This window comes from Vicugna pacos, chromosome 22 (genome assembly GCF_048564905.1).
Source record: "Vicugna pacos chromosome 22, VicPac4, whole genome shotgun sequence".
NCBI classification, from domain to species: domain Eukaryota; kingdom Metazoa; phylum Chordata; class Mammalia; order Artiodactyla; family Camelidae; genus Vicugna; species Vicugna pacos.
The window spans coordinates 21,842,156-21,866,694 of record NC_133008.1 but is presented as its reverse complement, the minus strand read 5'-3'; the positions used below and the strand labels follow the sequence as shown (position 1 = coordinate 21,866,694).

At 51.6% G+C, this 24,539-nt stretch overlaps 1 protein-coding gene across 1 annotated transcript; it reads left to right on the top strand.

Annotated features, from left to right (window-relative positions):
* The first annotated feature begins 1,252 nt into the window (after positions 1–1,252).
* Positions 1,253–22,687, top strand: MAP1S (microtubule associated protein 1S). The gene is made up of 7 exons (XM_072947403.1): positions 1,253–1,408; positions 2,651–2,752; positions 4,251–4,333; positions 5,150–5,290; positions 5,982–8,337; positions 21,250–21,485; positions 22,445–22,687. Exons 1-7 carry the CDS (start codon positions 1,288–1,290, stop codon positions 22,598–22,600), a joined length of 3,195 nt encoding a protein of 1,064 aa, XP_072803504.1. The 5' UTR covers positions 1,253–1,287; the 3' UTR covers positions 22,601–22,687.
* Positions 22,688–24,539: the final 1,852 nt, after the last annotated feature.

The following is a 24,539-nucleotide window of genomic DNA, read 5'->3' as shown; positions in this document are numbered from 1 at the left end:
CAGGACCCCAGAGAGACCTCAGCCTGGTCTGGCCTCCAACCGTCTCCTTTCCTGGTGGAGGAGATAGAACCTGACACAGACGCTCCCACTTCCATTATCAGAGCAATAATAGAAGAAATCACAGGCAGCCAGGAAATAGGGAAGGGAGCCAAGAGGGAGGGACTGGGATAGAGGAAGGATGCCAGGGTCAAAAAGACAGAGAGGAAGTGGAGCACTCAAACATTAGATGTTAGACAGCACGTGGCAAGCAACTGTTGCACACTGACCAGGGAGGAAGTTGGGCTGAACAGATAATGAAGGGCAGTGGGAGGCTGATCCTGCTTCCTGGATCCTTTCATTTGTATTGATTTGTTTTATATACCTCACTCCTAGGGGGAGATAGCCCAGCCCTTCCTGGGTATGGGCAACTGCCATAAAGTTTGATGCAACATGATTTTTCAAGTAGTGGCCACTATGTGTAAAAAGGGCTAAATGTGATTGGAAAGGGAGGGGTGCACATGTGAGCCAGGCAGTCTGTGTCTGCCACAGGCTGGATCTGGAATGAGATCCACCAAGATTTGTATCTCTGCTCTGTCTCTTTATGGGCTTGGTGACTTCATCTCTCCAAGTCTGTTTCCTCTTCATTCCTCTGTAATGACCATAGTAACAGTGACGACTTCATAGGTTTATGCATGTATTCAATGAGCTAATGGAGTAAAACACCTGGCATACAGGAGGTGCAGAATAAATGTGCCCTGCTCCAGGCCCAGAGTGCTCTGGAATGTGTCCCAAATTCACATGTACTTTTCTACCTCTAATACTTTGCATTTGCTCTAACTTATGCCTCACATGTCCTTGCCCCATCACCACACCTGGCAAAATCCTACATCCCTCAAAGCCCTCAAAGATACCCTTCTTTTCTCTGTTTAAGCCCTGATCTAAGGAACTGGGGCCATCTCGGACCTGGTTCTGATTGGGCCCATTGTGATGTGATGTGAGTTTCCAGAGGGCAGAGACTCCGATTGGCATGTAGTAGTCATGCAATCAGAGCTTGTTGAATGAAAGAATGAATAAATGAGTGAATGAATGAGTGAATCAGTGGTCATTTGGTAGGGATGCCCAAAACGGCGACCCAAGACTCCATCAACCTCTCCATGCGGGTATGCCCATCTCCCATCACCTCAAAGGGCGGGAGGATGCACATAAAGAGGAGGGGCTTCCGGGCGGGGTCTTCAGCCCTTCCGGTCCGGCCCCTTTAAGGGGCGGGGACAGCAGGGCGGGCGCTCGGAGCGTCAGGGCGGTGCGAAGATGGCGGCGGCAGTGGAAGGGCCCGGGGCGGCGGAGACTCCCAGCTCGCTGCTGCTTGTGGTGGGCGGCGAGTGCGGCTGCCCGGGGCTGCTAGCCTACGTGCTGGAGGAGCTCGAACGAGGTCCGGTTGGCCCAGAGACGCGGGGTCTGGGAGGCAGGCGCAGCCGCGCATCTCGGCCTGAGAGCCGGGGGGATGGAGCGGCGGGGGCGGGGGGCGGCTGATCCTGGGGGCCCAGGGACCCAGTCTCCTTACCCTTAGGCACATGTCGCAGGCAGTGGACGTAGGCGCCGGCGGAGGAAGCGGCGTTCGGGCTCGGGCTGGGGTGCTCCGCCCCGAACAGGGTGCAGACCAGGGAAGGGACATGGGCCCGGATTTTGGGACCCACGCGATTGGGCAACACGGGCAACGGCTCCGCTTCCTACCCTCCGGGCCCGCCCCGAATCCCCGAGTCTTAGCAGCCTGGACGTTCTGGAGGGAGGAGCAGCGATAGGGAGGCTGGACCTGGAGCCCCGGGGCCCACTTTCCATTGCTCCATGAAGAACTGCTAATTGGGCTGTGGGAGGGTGCGGCCCAGGTGCCCAGGGGATTTGGCAGCTGGGAAGGTGAGTCATAGATGCACCTGCAAGGTTCACCTGCAACCGCTTGGCACGGTGGGCCCAGCGGGCCTTGTGCACCCCACACCGTGGTTGGAAGGCATTCATTCATTCCCCATCTCTCAGATTGGCAGGGCCTGCTGTCCATGGCCTGTAAAATGGGGTGGCAGCACCCATTTCGGTTCACGTGGCTGGGGACTGTTACCCCACAGGGCAGAGATGGGGTGGGGACCACCCGCAGGCTCAGCTGTGCCCTCACAAGGCTAGTGGTCTTTGGTGGGGGTGGGCGCTTGGAGAGGCTGACCCATAGTGAGTAAGGAGACGAAACAAATTTTAAACTCAAATGGTTCAGGAGTGCTCAGAAGGATACAGAGCTGAGAGGACCTGAAGGGTGGGGAGGCAGGGAGAAGTGCCTCCGGGCAATGGGAACAGTTTGTGCAAAGCTTTCTCTGAGGTGGGAACTGTACCTGGGGGTGAGGAGGATAATGAGGGAAGGAGATGACTATTTAGGAGGCAGGGCTTTCTTACTAATGTCATGTGTCTTCTCTATAAAATGCCTGAGTTATGCTTTGGGTTCCCAGACGGTAGAAGCAATGAGCTCCAAAGGCACGTTGGGTGGTTCTGAGGCTCTAGGCTGTCTTGTGCAGAGGCAGGTTGAGGGGAGGGGGCTGTGGCGGCCCCCACCTGCCAGATGCTAGTTAGTGAAGTATTCTGGGAGCTGGGGAGTCCAGCTGAGCTCCTTCCTTGTTTCCCCTGCCCTCCTCACCAGGCATCCGGTCTTGGGACATTGACCCTGGTGTCTGCAGCCTCGATGAGCAGCTCAAAGTCTTCGTGTCCCGACACTCAGCCACCTTCTCCAACATCGTGAAAGGTGAGGTTAGGGACCCCACCTGCTGTAGCTGCACCCCTTCTGCTCATTCATTGGGCATGTGTTCTCTGAGTGCCAGCTGTGAACCAGGCATGGGGTTCGGGGATGACTGTAAACAGCAACACTAATCATACAGCTGCGATCTACTGAGTACAGAGGAGGGGCAGGCCCTGAGCCAGCACTAACTCCCTCAGTCGTCAACAACCCACAAGGCAAGAATTTGTGTTATTGTCCCCATTTTACAGATGAGGCAGCTGAGGTGGGGTGGAGGGGACAGGGAGACCTCTGAGGAGGGTCCTTTTGGATGAGAAGCAGCTGCGGTTGGTGTGGAGGGTGGAGGGAAGAGCCCCAGGCAAAGGGACAGGACATTTGGAAAGTGAGGGACTGCTGAGCGGGACTGGAGAGTGGAGCATGGGCTTGGTGAGGCAGAAGCTGTGTCTGGTTCGTGGCTGTGATTCCTGTACAGTAGATGCTCAGTAGATGGGGATCTGAGAAGGCAGGATCAAGGAAGGGGTTGGGATTCGTGGGCCAGCCCCATACTGCTCATGGCTCCCAGGGGATTTTTGGATGACTGGGGTGAACTGAGCAGCTGCTGGGTGGGGCCTGGGTGTTGCCTGCAGCTCCCCCTGTCTCAGCCAGCCTGTTGAGTCACCTCCTGGCTGCTGCCAGAGGGGAAGGAAGTGTCCGTCACCTTGCCTCATTGTCCCATCGGTTCTGGGTAGCTTCCTGACCCTCACTGAATTGGCGGGGGAGTAGGGGGAAGCTGGAAATCCTGTTCTGAGTGATCTTGGCAGCCGCTTCCTCTCTCTGTGCCTTAGTTTCTCCACCTGAATGGGTCAGCATCCACACATGATAAAAAGTATGTGATAAATGGATAAAGGGTAACCAGCCATGGAGGGTCCTTGCCTCTCCAGACTCAGGGTCTGGTGCTCTGTGTTTGAAACATATCTGGGCTCTGGGGAACAGACCAGGGTCAGGCTCCCAGAATCATCCCCACTGCCCTCTCTGTGGCCCGTGAGACCTCCCTGCCCTCGGCTCCCTCATGCAGCCCCTTGCTCCAGCCCCACCTGCCACCTCCTGATCCTCAGACACCCCGAGCTTAGTCCTGCCTCAGGGCCCTTGCCCATGCTATGCCCTTTTCCTGGTGAATCCTCCTTGGCCCTCCCTGGGCTCAGGCTCCTTGACTATAAAATGAGGGTGACAGTGGCCTCCCCCACAGGGCTGAAAATTGGGCCCTGCATGCAGCAGAGGCCTGTTGTCACGGCTGTTTCCAGGGCTGCCAAGGCAGGTTTCCTGTTATGGCCTCATCCTGACCTGTGGCCCTACCACAGGCATGTTTGTCCCTGGATGACCTCCCTGGCTGGGGTTCCTGAGAAACCAAGTCCTAGACAGGCTTGTGGCTGCGTGGGGTCACACAGTGGGGCAGGGTTCGGCCCCAGGACAGCCTGACCCACACACACGTGGCTCAGCCCTAAACTCACAGGGCCTGGTTTCCCCATAGGCCAGCGGAGCCTGCACCACCGTGGAGACACCCTGGAGACGCTGGTCCTCCTGAATCCATCAGACAAATCCCTGTGTGACGAGGTAGGGGAGGGTAGGCTTTTGCAGGGAGCAGGCTTCGGGGACTGATGCCATCCTCTGTCCTCACCTCCTATATCCCTGACTTCATACTGCTTGAAATGCTCTTCTGGACACCCCCCCACCCAATGGCTCCAGCCTCAATTTATTCCCTCAGAGCTGATGATGGGAGCGGGTGGCATCAAAAAAGGTGGGAGTTGGGGAGGAAGGAACGGGATAGGGACAGTCTGGAGGCAAGAGGGCAGGATCTGACCGATATTTGCGTCCTGTGCGTTCCTTCTGGCTGGGGCCCAGCAGTTGTCTGAATTGACTTCTTAATACTTCTAGCTTGTGGACATCTGCACTCTTCTCCCAATTTTCCATGAGAAAGAGAAACAAGATAGAGCCCCCAGACACCCCTCTAGAGACCCTTGTCCAGGTCAATTTCTCTGATCAGAGATGCTCCTGTTTGCTCCCTGGGTGGGGCTCTGGAGGAGACAGAGCCAGACACAGTACCCTCCTCCCCATGGTGTCGGGACTGGGCCAGAGGGAGAGGTGGGCTTGAGGGAGCCCAGAAAGGGTATACAGGACTTCCAAGTGGAGGGGGCACTAGAGCTGGGCTTTGTAGAATGAGCAGGATTTGGGGGGGAGGAGTGCAGGCAGGGCCCAGAAGGAGGTCCACAGGCTATAATCCCAGCTTCTAGTTTAGCACTGGCCTGGCCATTGTGGGGACAGGAGTGGGGTGGTTATATGCAGATTTGCGGCTGGGGACTACCCCCAAAGTGGGGGGTCAGCTATCTCACTGCATGGAATACAGCTTTGAAAACTCTCCCCCTCCCTCAGCTCCGAAACCTCCTGCTGGATCCTGCCTCTCACAAGCTGCTGGTGCTGGCTGGGCCCTGCCTGGAGGAGACAGGGGAGCTGCTGCTCCAGACAGGGGGCTTCTCACCCCGCCACTTCCTCCAGGTCCTAGGGGACAAAGAGGTAAGCCTTCCCCTCCCCATCCTGCCTCTGAATCCTGCCTCATCCCCACTGGGCTGTAATGGCCCAGCAACCCACTGTTCCCCCGAGCATCATCCCCTCCTCTTCTGTGGAATGATGGTGGTAACATGTGTTCCTCCTGTTGTCAGGGCCCAGTCCCATCACCCACTTTGGTTTGAGGCTGCACCTTTAGACCCAGAGGTCTCAGAGGCCTCAAGTGGCACCCCAGATTCTAGTTCCCATCTTGGACAGAATTGGATGGGGCCCCTTTTGGATCCCTTAGTCTGGATAGGGTAGATAAGCAGAAAACTCTGGCAGACCATGTTTTTACATTGTAGTGAGTGATGTAGTGATGGCAAGATAAGAGCCAGTACACAGAGTTGGGGGTGGGTACTAATAGAAGTCCTCCCTGGAAGGAGCTGTTCTCTAGGAGGTGAAAATACCAAGTGCAAAGGCCCTGGGGCAGGGAGAGTGAGAGAGGGTAGGATGAGTGGAAGGGGGACAGGTGGTGAAGCAGGACAGTAGGCCCTCCTGGACTGTGAGGAAGGCTGGGTTTTGTCCTGAGGGTGACAAGGGCAGGCAAAGGGCCCTTCTAGCCCCAGAAGGCAGAACAGAGATGTTCTCACTTAGTTTTCCCAAGGGGCTGGGTGTTGCCTGGCTGCAGGTGACCCCTTAACCATCCCCCTCTCTATAGATCCGGGATCTCCTGGCCTCCACACCCCCACCTGCCAGCCCAGCCAAGCTCACCATCACCTGCCCAACCTTTGGTGACTGGGCCCAGCTGACATCCGAAGTGCCCGGCCTCCAGGGCGTGCTCCAGCTGCGGCTGAACCCTCCAGTGCAGCTGCCAGCTGCTGAGGGCCTGCGTGAGTTCCTGGAGTATGTGGCCGAGTCACTGGAGCCACCATCCCCCTTTGAGCTGCTTGAGCCTCCGGCCTCTGTGGGCTTCCTCAGGCTTGCCCGGCCCTGCTGCTACATTTTTCCTGGTGGCCTCGGCGATGCTGCCTTTTTTGCCGTCAACGGCTTCACCGTGCTGGTCAATGGTGGCTCTAACCCTAAGTCGAGCTTCTGGAAACTGGTGCGGCACCTGGACCGGGTGGACGCTGTGCTGGTGACCCACGCGGGTGCGGACAGCCTCCCTGGCCTAAACAGCCTGCTGCGGCGCAAGCTGGCAGAGCGTGAGGAGGCAGCCGCTGGCGGGGGCTCCGGGGATGACAGGCTGCGCAGGCTGATCTCCCCTAACCTGGGTGTCGTGTTCCTCAATGCCCGGGCAGCTGCCTCACGGTTGGTGCGCGGCGAGGATGAGGCGGAGCTGGCCCTGAGCCTCCTGGCCCGGCTGGGCATCACGCCCCTGCCCCTGAACCGGGGGCCACTGCCAGCCGAGCCCACCGTGCTCTTCCAGAAGATGGGCGTGGGCCGGTTGGACATGTACGTGCTGCACCCGCCTTCGGCCACTGCCGACCACACGCTGGCCTCCGTGTGCGCCCTGCTGGTGTGGCACCCCGCGGGCCCCGCTGAGAAGGTGGTGCGTGTGCTGTTCCCTGGCTGCACGCCGCCTGCCCGCCTCCTGGATGGCCTGGTCCGCCTACAGCACCTGGGATTCTTGCGGGAGCCTGTGGTGACCCCCCAGGACCTGATGGGGCCTCGGCGAGCCGAGAGCAAGGAGAGCGTGGGCTCCCGGGACAGCTTGAGGAAAGAGGGTCGATTGGCAGCGCCCTCCAGGTCTGCCCAAGAGCGCCCTGGGGTGACCCGGAAGGAGCCGCCACGAGCTGAGGCCCCTCGTAGGGCTGAGAAAGAAGCCAAGCACCTCCGGGAGGTAAAAAAAGACCCCAAGCCGAACACCACTCGGACCCAGCCCCGGGAAGTGCGCCGGACGGCCCCTGCTGTGGTCAGCAGCAAGAAGGCAGGTGCCCTGGTGGCTCCCAAGCCCCGCAAAGAACCGAACACACCCCGCCTGGGTGTCCCACCAACAGAGAATGGGCCCCACAGCCCCCCCAGCTTCCGTTGTGGAGAGGCCAGCCCCTCCACAGAGGCCTGTGGCTCTCCAGCCTCCCAGCTGCTGGCCACACCCAGCCAGGAGAGCAGCCTGGAGCTGGGGCTGAGCCCAGCTGGGGAAGAGGGTGGCAGCTTGGAGGAGAAGACCCTGGAGCTACTCTTGGCCGCCAGCACCCCCCAGCCATGCACGCCCTCACCCGCCGGAGCCCACCAGGGCCCAGCTGAGAGCAGTGGGCCACTGTCACTGAGCCCGCTGCGGGGTGGAGAGACCGGGCCGGATGCGTCCCCTACAGTGACCACGCCCTCGCTGCCTGCCGAGGTGGGCTCCCCGCACTCCACAGAGGTGGATGAGTCTCTGTCTGTCTCCTTTGAGCAAGTGCTCCCGCCACCGCCTGCCACTGCGAGTGAAGCCGGGCTGAGCCTCCCACTCTGTGGCCCCCGGGTGCGGCGCTCAGCCTCCCCGCACGACGTGGACCTGTGTCTGGTGTCACCCTGTGAGTTTGAGCACCGCAAGGCCGTCCCCATGGCTCCAGCACCCTCGTCCCCTGGCAGCTCCAATGACAGCAGTGCCCGGTCCCAGGAGCGGGCGAGTGCTCCAGGGGCCGAGGAGACACCACCCACATCTGTTAGTGAGTCCCTGCCCACCCTGTCTGACTCAGACCCCCTGCCAGCTGCCCCCGGCACTGCGGACTCAGATGAGGATACAGAGGGCTTTGGGGTCCCTCGCCGTGACCCACTGCCTGACCCCCTCAAGATCCCCCCACCGCTGCCCACCCCACCTAGTATCTGCATGGTGGACCCTGAGATGCTGCCTCCTGAGCAGGCCCGGCTGAGAGAGGGCCTCGGCCGTACCCGGAAGCCCCTCAGCCGCCCCAACCCCGGCACTGCTGCCCCCAAAGCCACTTCAGTGACCACTGCCAAAACCAAGGGGCTGACCAGTGGGGACCGGGCCAGTCGGCCACTCAGCACCCGGAGCGAGCCCAGTGACAGAGGAAGTCGGACACCCCTGTCCAGAAAGGCCTCAGTCCCGAAGATGACCACTCGGGGTCCATCAGGTAAGTACCTGGGGGCTGGAGTCCTGCAGTGGGTTACCTGCCTGAGTCCTGTTCCCTACTTGCTATGTGGTCTCAGCCACACCCGCCACCCTTTCTGGGCCTCAGTTTTCTCCTATAAAATGGAAGCTCTGACCTGACTGTTTTAAGCATTTATAATTCCAAGTGCTCAAGTAGTACTGTCAATGGAACTTGAGCACAACCAGCATCCTGAATTTTCCAGTAGTCACCTTAAGCAGAAACAGGTAAAACTAGTTTTAATGGTATATTTTATTGAATGCATTTGTGTCCAGGTTCCCAAGACCACCCCCAGGTTCCAGGATTGCCTAGGAGACCTCGGTGTAGAGTCAGACTCATGGCTGAAATTTATTACAACAAAAGGATACAGAGTAGAATCAGTGAAGGGAAAAGACAAGGGGGGAGTCCCAGGGAAACCAGGCACGAGCTTCTGGAGCCCTCTCCTAGTGGAGTTACACACCATGTGCTTCATTCTCTGAGCTACGAGCTCTGCTGACCCGTGTGAAGTGCCGTCCACCAAGGAAACTCCTTAGAACCTCAGAACCCAGGGTTTCTGTTGGGGCTGATCATGCAGGCAGCCTCTGCCTGACACGTACGCTGAAAAGGGTTCCTGGATCCAGTTCTTGGACACTAGCTGGGTGTCCTACAATTCCCTTCAATTCTGACACTATCTAGAGATAGACCCGTGTTCCACAGGTAAAGGGCTCCATCCCACAAGCACCCTCAACTTCAGATGCCAGTCACAAGTCCAGGTGCTTCTGACCAAATGGCTGTAAATCAGAGGTTCCCATGACCCCCTCCTTGGGTCCGGTTAATTTGCCAGAGCAGATGACAGAACTCAGGAAAACCTGTTTACTCACTAGATTACTTATGTATTATAAAAGGCTCTTAAAGGATACGAATCAACAAACAGATGAAGAGATACATAGGGTGAGGTCCCAAACGAGATCTGATGTCCTTGTGGGACTTGAGGCCCTGCACGGTGGCACACAGAAGTGTTCTGTTTCCCTGATGTGGAAACTCTCTGAAAAGGGGCCAAAAAGCTGTCCTCTGGGGCTTTTATGAAGGCTTCATTACGCAGTCATGATTGACTAAATGATAGACCAATGGTGACTGATTCAACCTCAAACTCCTCTTCCCCTCCCTGGAAATCAGGGGGCAGAACTGAAAGTTCCAACCCTCTAATCACATGGTTGGTTCTCCTGGCAACCAGCTCCCACCTTGGGATGGGATCCAAGGTCACCTTCATTAACATAAATCCAGTTGTGATGGAAAGGGTTGTTATGAATCATAACAAGACACCCATTTCACCTTTTTGGCCCCGAAGTGTTTTCTGGAAATGAGGACAAGAGACCAAATGTAACAAGATGTTGCCTTTGCTCTCACTGAGCAGAAAATTCCAAGGGTTTGGGGAGCTGTAAGCCAGGAATTGTGGATGAAGACCAAATACGTCTGAGAATGACCAAGTGTATATATTTTTTATAAATCACAATATCACAGTCCACCCCCTGGTCTTTGAACACAGATCCCTTACGGCAAAACAGTCATACCTACCCCAGCAGCTGTGTATGGGACAGCAGTTACAGAACAGATACAGCAATAGTATACCCACACTGCGGGGAGGGTCCAGCTCAGTGGTAGAGCGCATGCCTGGCATGCATGAGGTCCTGTGTTCAATCCCCGATAGCGCCCATTGAAAAATAAACAAACCTAATCCCTATCCGCCCCCTGCCGATGTACCAACACCAGTAGGCCTAACATTTGGAGAAGCCAGTGTTGGGTAGGGATCAATTTAAAAAAACACGTCATTTGCTACTTGGACTTGCGGTAAACTTGTGCAGAGCTATTTAGCACAGAAATCAGCTGGTGATTCGCTCGATCCAGTTGCTCCTTGGGCCAGTCCTTTTCCATGTGTATTACATCCAGAGGAGGCTTAACTTAGTCTCCCAATGCATCTGATCATCACTGTCAGCATTATCACAAGACTTATTTACCTAAAGTAGTTGAATCTTACCAACTCCAGGGTTACACCATATTGAAATATGGTCACGGTACAATTCAGTTTGATTACAGAGCAAATCAGAACTACAGAGATGTTCACTTTTCCTTCCCAGAAAAATCTGCCTTTGCACATATGACAGATATTATTAAGGACAAGGGTCGTGACAATTGGCCATGAGTCAGTTAGCTCCAGATTCCAAGGTCACCAAAGACAAAGCCACTCACCCAGTCTCAGCTCACAGGCTTGTGTGGAGTCTGGTTTCCATCATGTGTTGTTTAGCAGGGCCCACCTCCCTCGGGGAAGACATGAATGGTATTTAGAATATTCCTGTCCCTGTTAACTGGACCACAGGATATGTTTTATTTCTAGCTTTACTGGGGGTGAGAGCAGTCAGGGTCCATCTTTGTAAACCACAGATCCTCCCAGAGAGTTTCCTTAAGCTTGAAGGGCCGTAACATAGGTGTGGGTGCCCCTGAGCCTCAGCAGCTAGGATTGGGGGGCCACTTCAGCCTCTGTTTGTATTTATTTTAATACAAAATACTATTTTGTTGAGAGGCCTTTTTAGGTCAGAGAACAGGCCCCTTCCCAGCACTGGGTTCTAGCCCGTCCAGCATTATTGGCTGAGTCTGCCTGACCCACTTTGCTAAAACCTCATTCTCTTTCCAGACTGACTCCCATCCTTTGCCTTCCTGGATGAGACCTCCCTCTAATCTGCCTATTCCAGTTAATCTTTTTCTAGTGAATGTTGCTGCTCATTAAGAGCGAATCCAACTTGTCCTAGGATACCTAGATTTAGCACTGATGTCCCCTAAGGCTCTTTTCTGTCTTGGGGCCAGTGTTGTTGAATGCACCATGGATTTTGTTTTTTATCTATTTCTTATATAGTAGGTTGTATCTGCCTATCCCAAATTCCTAATTTACCTCTCCCTGGTCATCAAGATTGAGAATTACACGGTGATTACATAGATCTGTCAGCTCAGAGCCCCGCACCACATAGTTTGAAGTCTTAGTAGGGAGCAGTTCTTGGAAATTCCTCCCCAAATGATATCCTTGGTAGTAGATGTAGCCTGAAAACTAGGAGTCAGAAGATCCAGGCACATTGCTGGAATCACCAGAATTCCATTTAGTCATTAACAGTTGGTCCTGTTCATCAATATATCTTAAGACCAGAATGTCTCCTAGAGTGATGCCGCTCAGATCAGCAGGCTGCCTATTCAGTCTTGTCAGGTCCCCAAAGCAGGGCTGGCTTCAGCAAACTAGCTTCACCCTGCCGGGCATCTGGTGTGCTTCTGCTGAGAGATTGAATTATTCTCTTGCTCTGAGCCTCTCTCCAGCTATTAATAAAATGTTGGATTTCCCTCGTTGCATAACCCACTTATTCATCACTTTACCCTCAGCTATTATTTCTCCTTCTCTCCACTTGTCATTTATCTTTACCCAAACTTTTCCACCCTTGGACGGGGACAGGAGGTTCAGCCACTGTGCTGGTCCAGACGGCTGGCAGCAAACCAGGCTAGCGAGTGCCTCCCCCTCTGTCCACTGCCACCCGTGTAGAGTGGGGTTACGCGGGTACAGAACCACAGGCAGCACAGCAGCACTCACTGGTGGCCCCAGCTTTGCCTGAGGGCTGAAGGCCCCACCTCCATCAGGCCCTTAGGAACTCTGACATGAAGATTTAAAGGTGTGGTTCCCGTTTCTGGTTTAGGAGTCATCCCTGCTTCTGGCACCCACACTTGCATCCCTGGTCCTGGGACCACTGCATCAAGTAGGGAAAAAGAAAGTTGCTGTGACGTGGGGAAGAATGACAGTTGCGTCAGCATCCTCCCCCACCCCCACTTCCCCACATCCCCCAGAAAAGGGGAGGAACCTATCCGGTGGGGACCCCCCTTAACCCCCTGATGTCAAGCATGAGCACACACTTGTGAAGGCGTTTAAGCCCACCTCTCATGGCTTTATCTTCCCCCCTATTTTAGACAGCAAACATGGCAGCCACCCATTCCGATTTTCTAGTAAACCATCATTCTGAGGGTGATAATACAGCACATCTGGTGTGTGGTCTCTTGGCCCACTGTTGGACGATATGGGCTGTAAAGTGTGTCCCTCGGTCCGAAGAATTACAACTCAGTGGCTCAAATGGTCACGGTGTTTTCTGTTCCAGTCCCGTAATACTGTCTTGAGCGTTTGCATCTACTATCAGGTATGAAAACCCAGCCCGGACTGTCTGTTCCTGTTAGGACTCGTTCATAGTGCTCACCTCATCCCACCCCGGGGGCCACTGGCATGGGTCCAGTGTAATCCGCTTGTCAGCTCTGGGCCAGGCCTTGCCCCCGGGGAGTTTCCCCCATCGCCATCTGTGGTTTCTCTCTCTTGTTGACGGTTCTTATTGGCCTTTTGTGCCTTGCAGGCTGCCAGACAAATATATCTGGGTTTAGCCACCCGCCCTGCATTGCTGCACCCCTCCCCAACGTCCAGTCATTCACAGACCCTGATCCATGGCCACCTCAGGGAGCACACCAAAAGATCCGCTTGGTGGTTCAGTCACCTTCCAAACCTGGAAGGGGTTCTTCTGATGGGCATGGACATGTCCTGCTTTAAGGCACCTCTTAAATTCCCAGAGTGATTTCCATAGGGCTGTGCCCCTTGCAGGCGCCCTTTTAATAGTCCAGATTTCCATTGCCCAGCCACCTGACCATATGGCCAGGCCACGGGCTGTGGCCCATGAGTCGGTCAAACCGCAAACATAAGGGCTTTTACTGTTGCTCAATTTCTTCCACCACTGCTGGGAAAACGGCGTGCAGTTCAGGCCACTCAGCGGATCAGTTCTTGCCTTCTTCAGTCAGTCTTGCATCCGCCAGTCTTAATGTGGTTGCTTTCCAAACGGCATATTGTCCATTCATCTTGAAACTGCCCTTTGTAAAGCAAGCAGCAGTTTGTTGTTCAGTTGAGAGATGTTCACAGGGCACGTCCACGTGCCAGTCTGTTCCAGCAGCTCCTCAGGGGGCTCCAAAGTCGGTTCTAGAGGAAAAGAGGCTACCTGATCATGATACAGCAGGCATCTCCCTGCTTTCCCCTGGCAGCATGCTCCTGTATGAACCATTTCCGTTTTACTCTGAAACTCTTCTGGGTGTTGCCTTCCTTATTAGAGGGTTTCTCTGACATCACCCAAGGCATTGTGGGTATCTCAGGTTTCATGATTAATTAATGTCCATCAGTCATTGAAGCAATTCCAGTTAATGCCCAATTGCAGGCTAATAATTGTCTCTCAAATACTGTACGGGCAGCAGCATCTTGGAATCTTCTGGCCCCAAATCCCAGTGGTCACTGCTGGGAGGTACTCCTGGTCTTTTGCCATAAACTCCAGTCTGCAGAGGATGATGGCAGACACTCCCAAAATCAAGTCGGAGTCGGAGTCATAAGGGCCCAAAGGCATTGAGAGGTCTGCTTCCCTTTGTAATTCAGACACTGCCTTATTCAGGTCCCCACTCAGATACAGCTTTCTTTCAGGTAGTCTTAGAGGTGGGAGCTAGCAGTGTTCCCAGATGTGGAATACGCATGCTCCGAAATCCAAGCCAACCAAACGCTGGGCTGCTTGTTTGATCGGGGCCTGGGTAGCGACAGCAGTTTATTTTTAGTCTCTGTGGAAGATCCCAGGTGGCTCCTGCCCAGGTTCTTCCTAAGAATTTGACTGTCTGGGCAGGCCCAAGGACCTTTGCTGGATTTACTAAACTGCCCCCAACCCCGCGCTGTGGTCATGTGCGTCACCGTTGAATTCAAATCAGTCCCAGCCTGTTCTTCCATTTCCACTACCATCATAACACCATCAATGCAATTTATTGTGACACTGGAGACCCACGTCACGTCCCTTCCCTTGTGACCAAATTGTGACAGTAAGCCCGTGAGTTCAGATACCCCTGCGGCAGCACAGGAAAAGTAAATTGGGATCCATCCCACATGAAGGCCAGCTGCTGCTGGCTCTTTTCTGAGATGGGGAGTAGCAGCCGCCTCGCGTTTTCTGTAGCCGCCTTGCATTGAAACCACGTCCGGAACTGCTGAGCCCATGGGCTGTACAACTTAATTTGAGCCTTGATAGGCTACTGTTCAGTCTCCATGAACCCTCCGCCACACAGGACTATCATACTGCAAACCCCTTGGTACCAGCACTCCAGCTTCTAGTATATCATGAATTAAAGTGGGTGTCTTTTTGTCTACCAGGCGTTCTAGATTGCTCCAAGTTAGCCACCTGTCCTAGGCAGTTAGCTGGAGGGCGGACTTACATGCCTCTGCTTTACAATATGAAGTAGGGGTAGCAATCCCCAGACATAGTACCCATCCCAAGAATATGTTCAGGTAAAGGAGATCTGACCACCTCACACAAATCTGTTCATAAACATCCCAGTTTTCATCCAAATTTCACCTTGCTCCCAACTGTATTTGCATTTACAGTTCCTCCCAGTCTAACCTTAGGTCCTGCTAAGACTTCACCAACAGGTGTTGGAATCACAGTGCTTTGGGTTCCTGTATCAAGGAGTTCCAGGAAAGTTTCCTCTCCTCTCCTGGCTGTTTTATCCACACATGTGCATATGTCTGGGTCCCTGCCTGGGGGTGGGGCCAGAAGACCCTGGCCTCTACTTCAGTCTTTATCTTGATTAATCTTCCTGATCATCACCCCAGGGGATTCCTGGTCAGGTTTCTCTTTGTAACCTTTGCTTTCCAGGTTTTTAAACTCCTCCAAATAAATAGATAAATAAATAGAGTGGACTTGTTTGGGGCCTTTTAATAGTTCTAAGTCGACACCTGTTTCAACTCTGTCAATGTCAGCTTTATTCATGCCATGTTTCAACAGCAGTCTGAGGAGTTCCACTCTGCTGTGTCGAGTCCCTTTCTCTCCCCTTTGTCCCTGCTTCCTTCCTTCCTTCCTTCCTTCCTTCCTTCCTTCCTTCCTTTCTTTCTTTCCTTCTTTCTTTGGAAGTATAGTTGATTTACAGTGTTGTGTTAGTTTCTGGTGTACAGCGTAGTGATTCAGTTATATATTCTTTTTCATACTCTTTTTCACTATAGATTACTACAAGCTATTGAATATAGCTCCCTGTGCTGTATGGTAGGACCTCGTTGTCTATCTATTCTGTATATATTGGTTTGTATCTGCTAATCCCAAACTCCCAATTTATCCCTCCCCTGGCCCCTTTCCCCTTTGGTAACCATAAGTTTAGTTTGTTTTCTCTGTCTGTGAGTCTCTTTCTGTAATGTTTTTGGTGTCAGTAAGACCCACAGGGGAAGCTGAGACAGCAGATCTGATGAGGCTTCTTGAACTATTGTTCAGTTTTGTGGCAGTAAAGTTACATGGGGGTGTCCCATGCAACAGGGATTCCCTTCATCACAGCATTTACCATAACCTGAGTAATGGGCATGTTCAGTGGGTGAATGTCCCAGTTACCTCAAAACCAACCCCACATGGCTTGCCTAGGAAGCATCTCAGCCACTTTATCTGGCATTCATAGTGGGAGTCGGGTAGTCCTCCTCCACAGGATAAACTTTCCAGTGGCTTTTGTCCAGTCCATCAGGCTGGCTGTTCCTTTGACGATAACCTCCTGGGTGTCTGGATCACACACAGCCGTCGCTGATTGTTCAGCAGGGAGCTGCAGGTCCTACGTCAACCCAAACACGCTCTTTTGCCCTGCAGCATTCAAAACCAAAGCCACAGCCTCCAAATTGGTTACTCTTGCAGTCCGTTTTGGTAAAGGGTCTTCAGGAAACTGATGGTACTAATCCACAAAATGAGTCAGTTTCTTCATACTGTAGCCCCTGCTTTTGGTTGTTTCATGCTTTTGCCCTCTCCCTATATTCACTGCCTTCTTGGTGACCAGAAATCTTAGAGGTACTTCCTTTTGCCCCTGCCTAATTTCCCTCTTTCTGGGCAGTTTTGAGGCTAATGGCCAAAGCCTAGATTGACCCAAATCTGAAATTGGTTCAGCATCAAGGCCCAAACAAGCACTTTTTTAAACTTTCATTTAGGGTATTACAGGAAACAATAGCCAGGAAACTGTATATGTAGCATGCTGCTTATTACTTGACACTTCTTATATATCCAATGAACCAACTCATTGGAAGTTGGGTCTACTACCATTTCTACATTCCACTGGTAACTTTTACCTTTAGTAACTGATCATATCACAGCTGCAGTTTCTTACTATGGGTGACCAGGTAACCATCCATGAGTCAGTTTCCTCATTGTCCGCCCTTTTATCTTTCTCTTCAAAAAACACATGTTTCCATAAACCAGGACCATTCTAACAAATCCCACGCCTGACACCAACCAAAAAGGGTTCCTGGACCCAATTCCATTGTGTGTGTGTGTGTGTGTGTGTGTGTGTGTTGAGGGGTAGAGGAGCTTCTTGGACACTTTCAGGGTGTCTAAGAATTCAGTTCAATTCTGACACTATCTACCTGGAGATAGAATCACATTCCACAGGTAAAGGGCTCAGTCCCACAAGACCACCTTCCTCTTCAGATACCAGTCACAGCCCAGGTTTCTACTTGTGCTTCTGACCAACTGGCTATAAACTGGAGGTTCTGAACGACACCTTGCAACTGAGGATGCCATTGCAAGTCAAATTTGTTACCTATGCTTCCGACTGACTGGTTATAAATAAGAGGTTCCCATGACCCCTGTCTTGGCTTTGATTAATTTGCTAGCACAGCTCACAGAATTCAGGAAGACCAATTTACTCACTAGATTACCAATTATTATAAAATGACACTAAAGAATACAAATCAACAAACAGATGAAGAGATGCATAGGATGAGGTCCTGAACAAGGGATCTGATGTCCTTGTGGAGCTTGGGGCCCCACACAGTGGCACGCAGAAGTGTTCTGGTCCCCAGATGTGGAAGCTTTGAAAAAGGGCCAAAAAGCTCTCCTTTGGGGCTTTTATGGAGGCTTCATTACAGTCATAATTGACCGAATCATTGGCCAGTGGCGACTGATTCAACCTCAGCCCTCTCCTCTCCCCAGAGACTGGGGAGGAAGAGGGCAGGACTGAAAGTTCCAACCTTCTAATCACATGGCAACTAGCTCCCACCCTGGGATGGGATTCAAAGTCACCTTCATTAACATAAACCTAGTTGTGATGGAAAGGGCTTGTTATGAATAACAAGACACCTATTTCACTTTTATGGCCCTGAAGTAGTTTCTGGAACTGAGGCCAGGAAACCAAATATTATAACAGAAGATGCTTCCATTGCTCTTACTGATCAGGAAATCCAAGGGTTTGGGGAGCTGTGAGATAGGAACTGTGGATGAAGACCAAATACATCTGTGAATGACCCAACTGTATATAGATTTCTTATAAATCACAGTATTGCATACACCAAAATTCCAGACTCCCCAGAAAGGGGCAAGCAGGTGTATAGCATAAGCCACATGGCTGTACAGTGTGGGCATATTGATCACTTTTCCATGTGCTTCTTAGATATTTGTGTATCTTTGTGGGACTGTCCTTTGCCCATTTTTGAGTCAGGTTATTTGTCTTTTTGTGGTTAGGTTCTGAGAGTTCTCTGTGTATTGTCTCTCTATATCTTATCAGATATACAATTTCCAAATATTTTTCCCATTCTGTGGGTTGCCTTTTTTACTCTGTTGTTAGTGTCTTTTGATGCACAAAAGTTTAGTTTTTCATAAAATCCAGTTTGTCTGTTTTTTGTTGCTGGTGCTTTTTGGTGTCATTGCCAAATCCAGTGTCATGAAGCTTTTGCCTTACGTTTTCTTCTAAGAATTTTGTAGGTTTAACTCTTATATTTTGCTCTTTGATCAATTTTGAGTTAATTTTTGGGTATGGTGCTAAATAAGCATTGAACTTCATTCTTTTGCATGTGGATATCCAGTTTCCCAGGACCATTTGCTGAAAGACTGCCCTTTCCCCCATTAAATGTTCTTGGCACCCTTGTCAAAAATCATTTGACCATATACGTGACGGTTTATTTCTGGGCTCTCTATTATGTTCCATTGATCTATATGTCTGTCTTGATACCAGTACCATATTGCCTTGATTACTGTAGTTTTGTAGTAATCAGGATATGTGGGTCCTCCACCTTTGTTGTCTTTTTCAAGATTGCCTTGGCCATTTGGGATCCTATGAGATTCCATATGAGTTTTAGAATGTATTATTCTACACCTGCAGAAAAAAATTCATTGAGAATTTTGATAGAAATTGCATTGAATCTGTAGAAACACTTTGGGTAGTATTGGCATCTTAACAATATTAGGTCTTCCAATCCATGAATATGGGATAGCTTTCCATTAATTTATGTCCTCTTTAGTTTCTTTCAGCAGTGTTTTGTAGTTTCTGTATACAAATATTTCACCAAATTCATCTATTAGTTCTAATAGGTTTTTTGTGTGTGTGGAATCGTTAGCATTTTCTGCACATAACATTGTATCATTTGTGAACAGAGAGAACTTTACTTATTCCTTTCTAATGTAGATGCCTTTTGTTTCTTTTTCTAGCCTAATTGCTCTGGCTAGAATTTCCAGTACTTTGTTGATCAGAAGTAGCTAAAACAGGTATCTTGGCCTTGTTCCTGATCTTAGAGGAAAAGCTTTCAGTCTTCCTCCATTAATTATGGTATGATCTGTGGGTTTTTCCATATATGGTTTTTATTATGTTGAGATATTTTCCTTCTATTCCTACTTTGTTGAGTATGTTTATGATGTAAGAGTGTTGAATTTTGTCAAATGCCTTTTCTGCATCAATTGAGATGATCATGTGTTTTTTTTCCTTCATTCTGTTAATATGGTATGTTACATCGATTGATTTTTGTATGTTGAACCATCCCTGCATCCCAGAAATAAATCCCACTTGGTCATGGTGTATGATCCTTATGATCTGCTGAATTTGGTTTGCTAGTATTTTGTGAAGAATTTTTGCATCAATATTCATAAAAGTTATTGGTCACTAGTTTTCTTTTGTCATAGTGTCTTTGTCTGACCTTGGTATCGGCAATGTTGGCCTCATAGAATGAGTTGGGAAGTATTTCCTGTTCTTTAGTTTTTTGGAAAATTTTGAGAAGGCTTGGTATTAGTTTTTTAAATGTTTGGTAGAAACCCAGCAGCATGTAACCAACATGAAAAATTACTAGATAGTCCCCTTTTCTCTTTTCCACACTACATCTTGGGATGTAGTGCTTTGCACTCCCAGCTTGTCTTAGCTCACAGTCAACACGTTCCAGTACTCGGCAGTCCCTGCGTCAGCGCATATTCAAACTTACCAAGGAAGGGATGGCGAGAAAGCAGTGACAGCCATGACTAATCATAACTTTAGCTTGTGTTCACTGAGCGCTTGCCCAGGGCTGGGCCCTATTCTAGTTGCTTGGAGAGGCTCTGCCCTCCAGATTTGACAGACATCTCCAACTTCTCTCCTCGCGTGGCCTGTCCTCCACTCCTGGTTTCTTGATTGTCTTCTAGCTCAGCGCCACCTCTATCCCCCTCCCCGAGCCGCCACCTCTCATCTTTCCTGGGCAGATTCCAAGGGAGAAGCCTGACGGGCTCCTATGTTCTTTGGTGGGTCAGGGGTTCCCAGCACAGTGGCAGGGAGATAGAGGGGGGTCCCCCAGAGCCCACGGACAAGGCTGGCACCTGGAGGCTGGGGGTGTTCTGAGGCCCTATCCTGCCGGGGCATTTGGCCTCTTTCCAAAGGCCACAGTCTTGGCCACTCGGGGGTCTCCTGCTCCCACTAATTCTAATAAACCAACCATCCATTCTAGTGTCAGCAAAGCCTGTCTTAAAGGGCCAGGGGGTAAACATTTTCAGCTTTGCAGGCCAGAGGGTCTCTGTCCCAGCTACTCAGCTAGTTGTTGTAGCACAAAAGCAGCTCAGTAAGTACCCGAATGGGTGTTCTAGGAAAACTGTGTATATTTACAAAAGCAGGCGGTTGCCGTCGCTTGCCAGTCCCACTCTACCCCTGTCCTCGCGCCCCACGGCTTCTGCCCACGTTCCCCTCATCTTCTCTTTGCTATTGTCCTTCTGCTGCTCCTGTCTCCCTCTTGCTTTCCACAGCCATGGTGGCTTTCCCTTCCTGAGGCTCCGCTCAGGATCCCTGATGCCACCGTCCCCAGTTATGAGCAAGAGATGCTACTTGCCCAAAGCTGGGGGTTTCATTCATTCTGCAAATGCCCCCTGGTGCTATATCCTGGTCTGGGTAGTGTTTATGAGCATAAGATGCCAAACATCTGGAGGGTTTCCTGTGCCCAAGACCCAGCTCTGTCCTCCCATCAGTTGATGAGTTCCCTGGCCCAGGAGTGGTGGCCTTGTCCCCCTTGACAAGGCCTGGAGAGCAGCTGCCCTATCTCCATCCAGGCTGCCCCATCCTGCTTCTCCCACTTGCAACTCTGTCCTTCCCACACCCACTCTGGCTCCCCATCACCCTTAAGGGCAGGAATTTTTGTTCTAGTCACTGCCATGTCCCTAGGCTATGGTGCCCAGGAGGGTTTGATAAACACCTGATAAATGCCCCTTGAGTAATCGAACAGATGGATGCTGCTGAAGCAGCAGAGCATTCCAGGTACTGCTGCTTTAGGGGCTCAACCTCCAAAACTCCCTCTTCCAGGAAGTCCTTGTTGGTTGCCCCCTCCCACAGGCCCTGGGGGTGTCTGTGTCCAGGGACTAGCCAGGAAGGATCCAGGCACTGAGGGGTTGGCCAGGGTGTTTGCAGGGTTCATTGAGTAACTGCCGCTCACAGGGAGGGCTTGTCAACCATAAAACGGTGAGATCAGACCTCTGCCAGGGAGGGAGCCACTCAAGAGGGGTGCAGGTGGAGCTGGGAGCCTCATCTCGGGCCCTGGGTCTCAGCCCCTTTCCTGTCCCTGGAGCTCATGACTGACCCCATCCCTGTTGCCCACAGGGTCAGCTGGCAGTCGGCCAGGAGGGTCAGCAGCCCCACCCGGCTCCCCTGTGTACCTCGACCTGGCCTACCTGCCCAGCGGGGGCAGTGCCCGCCTGGTGGACGAGGAGTTCTTCCGGCGGGTGCGTGCGCTCTGCTACGTCATCAGTGGCCAGGACCAGCACAAGGAGGAGGGCATGCGGGCCGTCCTAGATGCGCTCCTGGCTGGCAAGCAGCAGTGGGACCGGGACCTCCAGGTGAGTGACCAGCGGGGGCCTCAGGACAGTCCTGAGGGCAGCAGATGGCAGGGGGACATTGCCTAAGCTCTTGGCACAGGGTGGGGTCAATGCTTCCTGATGTCTTCCTGTTAAACCCGCACAGTCCTGTGAGGTCGAAGTGACCTTCACCCACATCAGAGGAGGGAGCGGAGCTCAGAGAGACTAAGCCATGTCCCCATGGCCATGGGGCAGTGAGGCCAAATGCCAGAGTCCCTCCCAGCCCTCAGGACTACGTTCCTGTTACATCCACTTCCTTGTGTGTCTGCGCAAACCTGGATGAGGGCGTGGATGGGGCTGGTTTGATCACCTCCCCTGACCTCTGCCCCTTAACCTCCCCAACATTATGAGGATTGGCCAGGAGGAAACAGGGAGTGTGTGTGGTGTCTATGCAGCTGAGAAAGTTGAGAATTGGCCCCAAGGGTTGGCGTCATTTCCACAGGAAGCTTTGAAGTAGAACCTTGAAGGGGGAGGCGAGTTTAGGTAGGAGTCTCCAGGTACCTGGCTGCCCACTCAGGGGTTGAGTGTGTGACACCTGGCCTGGCACACAGTTTCCGGAGCAGCTGGGAGGGAGAGTCCCGGGCCGAGGGCACAGCACAGGCAGAGGCCGAAGTGGGGAGCAAGCTTGGTGCATTCAAGGAGCTGGAGGGAGGCCTGGGGGGTGAAAGTGGGAGAGGGTGGTGGTGGAGGGTGGGTGGAAGCATGGAGAGGAATTCACAGAGGAGTAGTCTGGTCTCCTGGATTGTAGAAGGGTCCTTGGGGGCTGTGGGAAAGAGAAGGGACTTCAAGGACTGGCTGGCAGCGGCTACAGACATCCAAGCGAGAGAGAATGGAGGCAGAGCAAAGGTGGTCAGAGAAGAGGGGCCTCAGCGGCCATAGGGCTGGGGCGGGAGGGAAGAGGGTGCTGCCCCTCACCGTTGGTCCATCTGTCCCACCCACAGGTGACCCTGATCCCCACCTTCGACTCAGTGGTGATGCATGAGTGGTACGAGGAGACACATGCCCGGCACCAGGCGCTGGGCATCACGGTGCTGGGCAGCAACAGCACCGTGTCCATGCAGGACGAGGCCTTCCCTGCCTGCAAGGTGGAGTTCTAGCCCCGCCTCCAACCCCGCCCCTCTGCCCAGAGTCTGCCACTGTCCTGAGATTCACCTGCGATGGAAATAAACCAGGTACTCCGCTCAGCTGTGGCCTCAGTTCCTTCTGCTGGCGGGAGACTTAGCACCCAGGCCCATCATTGCTGCCATGTGGGTTCTCAGTTCTAGGGGGACAGGCTCTGCAGAATCCCCAGTGGCCCCCAGGTCAGGCACTCTCTGGCCTCTAGGTCCCAGATGGGAAAACCCGGGACCAGGGGAGGCAGTGCCTCTTAAGTAATGACCTGTGGCCAGTGGAGCTCACTGCTGACCACGGCCTTCCAGCCCAACCTAGCCACCTAAGGGGCCCGCTTTATAGACTGGGAGGGCAGCTGCCAGACCCTGGCCACACAAACCAGTTGGTGGCTGAGGTGAGATCTGAACCCCAGTCTCTATGATCCAAAGCCATTAAACAAAAGTTACCTTCTGTTCCTAGAGATAATCGGCACTCATGGCAGGAAAGTCTCACTCCACAGAAAAGTCTTAAAAAGCAATCTGAACCTTAAGGTTATAAAACATTAATTTCCTTATGAACCCTCTCCCTGATCTCTATGTCCTGCACATACAGAAACATCTAGATAACATTTTCATTAAGATGCCATTTGTACAGGGTTGAATGGTGACCTTAAAAAACATGCAACCAAGTCCTAGCCCCCAATACCTACCCGCCTTTTCCCATAAGGATGGACTTCTTGGTTCAGGATCGCAGGATAAGATACTGTTTGTACGTGAGGCCACATCACCCTGATTTTTCATCTTGGGCAAACTGTTGAGTACAGGTGCTGTCTCCTTGTTTTCATTTTATTTCTGGAAGTTTTCTTGTATTTATTTTTCATTGGCTGGTTCAGTTTTTTTTATTAGATGCTTGTCTTTTGCTCATTCATACATCATAATATTTTTTTCAATAGGGACAACAAACTTGTTAAAATTTTTAAAACGCATAACATAAAATTTACCATCTTAACCATTAATAAACTTTTGTGTTGTAAATTTTTTCCCAAATTTACCTTTCAGTTTTGTTTATGAGCGGTTTTGCTGCAAACATTTTATTTTTTATGATTCTCAGATTTGAAACACTCCTTCTCCCTGAATAAGATGCCACATGCATTGTTTGTTTCCAAATCTGTTCTAATCCATCACCAACCTTTCTGGTCATCTCCTTATTGATTTCATTGGCATAGCTCATCAGGCAGGTTCTTTCTCCTTAATTTTACTTTTTTCATTCATAAAAAGTTGTTTTTACACGCTCATTCCTCTTGGAGTTCTAGCATCTCCACGGGGGTGGGGGGTTGGGGTCTGAACACATGCATAAGAAATGCTGTCAGCCTCTGCTTCTAATCAGGTAGTGAGCTAGATTCCCAATAAAAACAACGAAAATTACTGGGTAAAGTTGAGTTCAGTTTTGACTAACATATCAATGAGCAGCCAGAAAGTAAGGAACAGTCAGAGGCCACAACGTCAGTGCAGACAGAAGCCCCAGGACGGAAGCAGCTTTTGTGTTAGACAAGGCAGGTTTGGTCTTCCGTTTTCATGGACCTTCAAGAGGGTGTGTCTGGTAAGTGAAGGCCTCAAAGCAAGAAGTAGAACTCAAAATAAGATCTTCTCAAGAATAGAAAGCAAACTTGGGTGGATGACATGCTTTAAAGTAGTCCAGGATGGTGGTGACCCTGGGGCTCTGCTGCAAGAACCTTCAACCTCAGTCTTTAAAAATTCCTCCAATCACATCCCAGGGGATATGAGCCAGCATCAAAACTCACAGCCTGTCAATGCCAACAGCAAAGACCTGGTATCTTTAATCCTGATGTCTTTGCTGTATTTAATCCTGAAATGTGAACAAAGAACAAGAGAGAGTAATATCTGTAGAAAAGCCAACTAGAACTAAGAGAAAATAAAAAGCAAATAA

Excerpts from the sequence above, each read along its gene's own strand:
- MAP1S (XM_072947403.1), top strand. The coding sequence starts at position 1,288 with ATGGCGGCGGCAGTGGAAGGGCCCGGGGCGGCGGAGACTCCCAGCTCG. Across the intron at positions 5,291-5,981 it reads AGGTCCTAGGGGACAAAGAG|ATCCGGGATCTCCTGGCCTC; the intron begins GTAAGCCTTCCC and ends CCCTCTCTATAG. Across the intron at positions 21,486-22,444 it reads AGTGGGACCGGGACCTCCAG|GTGACCCTGATCCCCACCTT; the intron begins GTGAGTGACCAG and ends TCCCACCCACAG.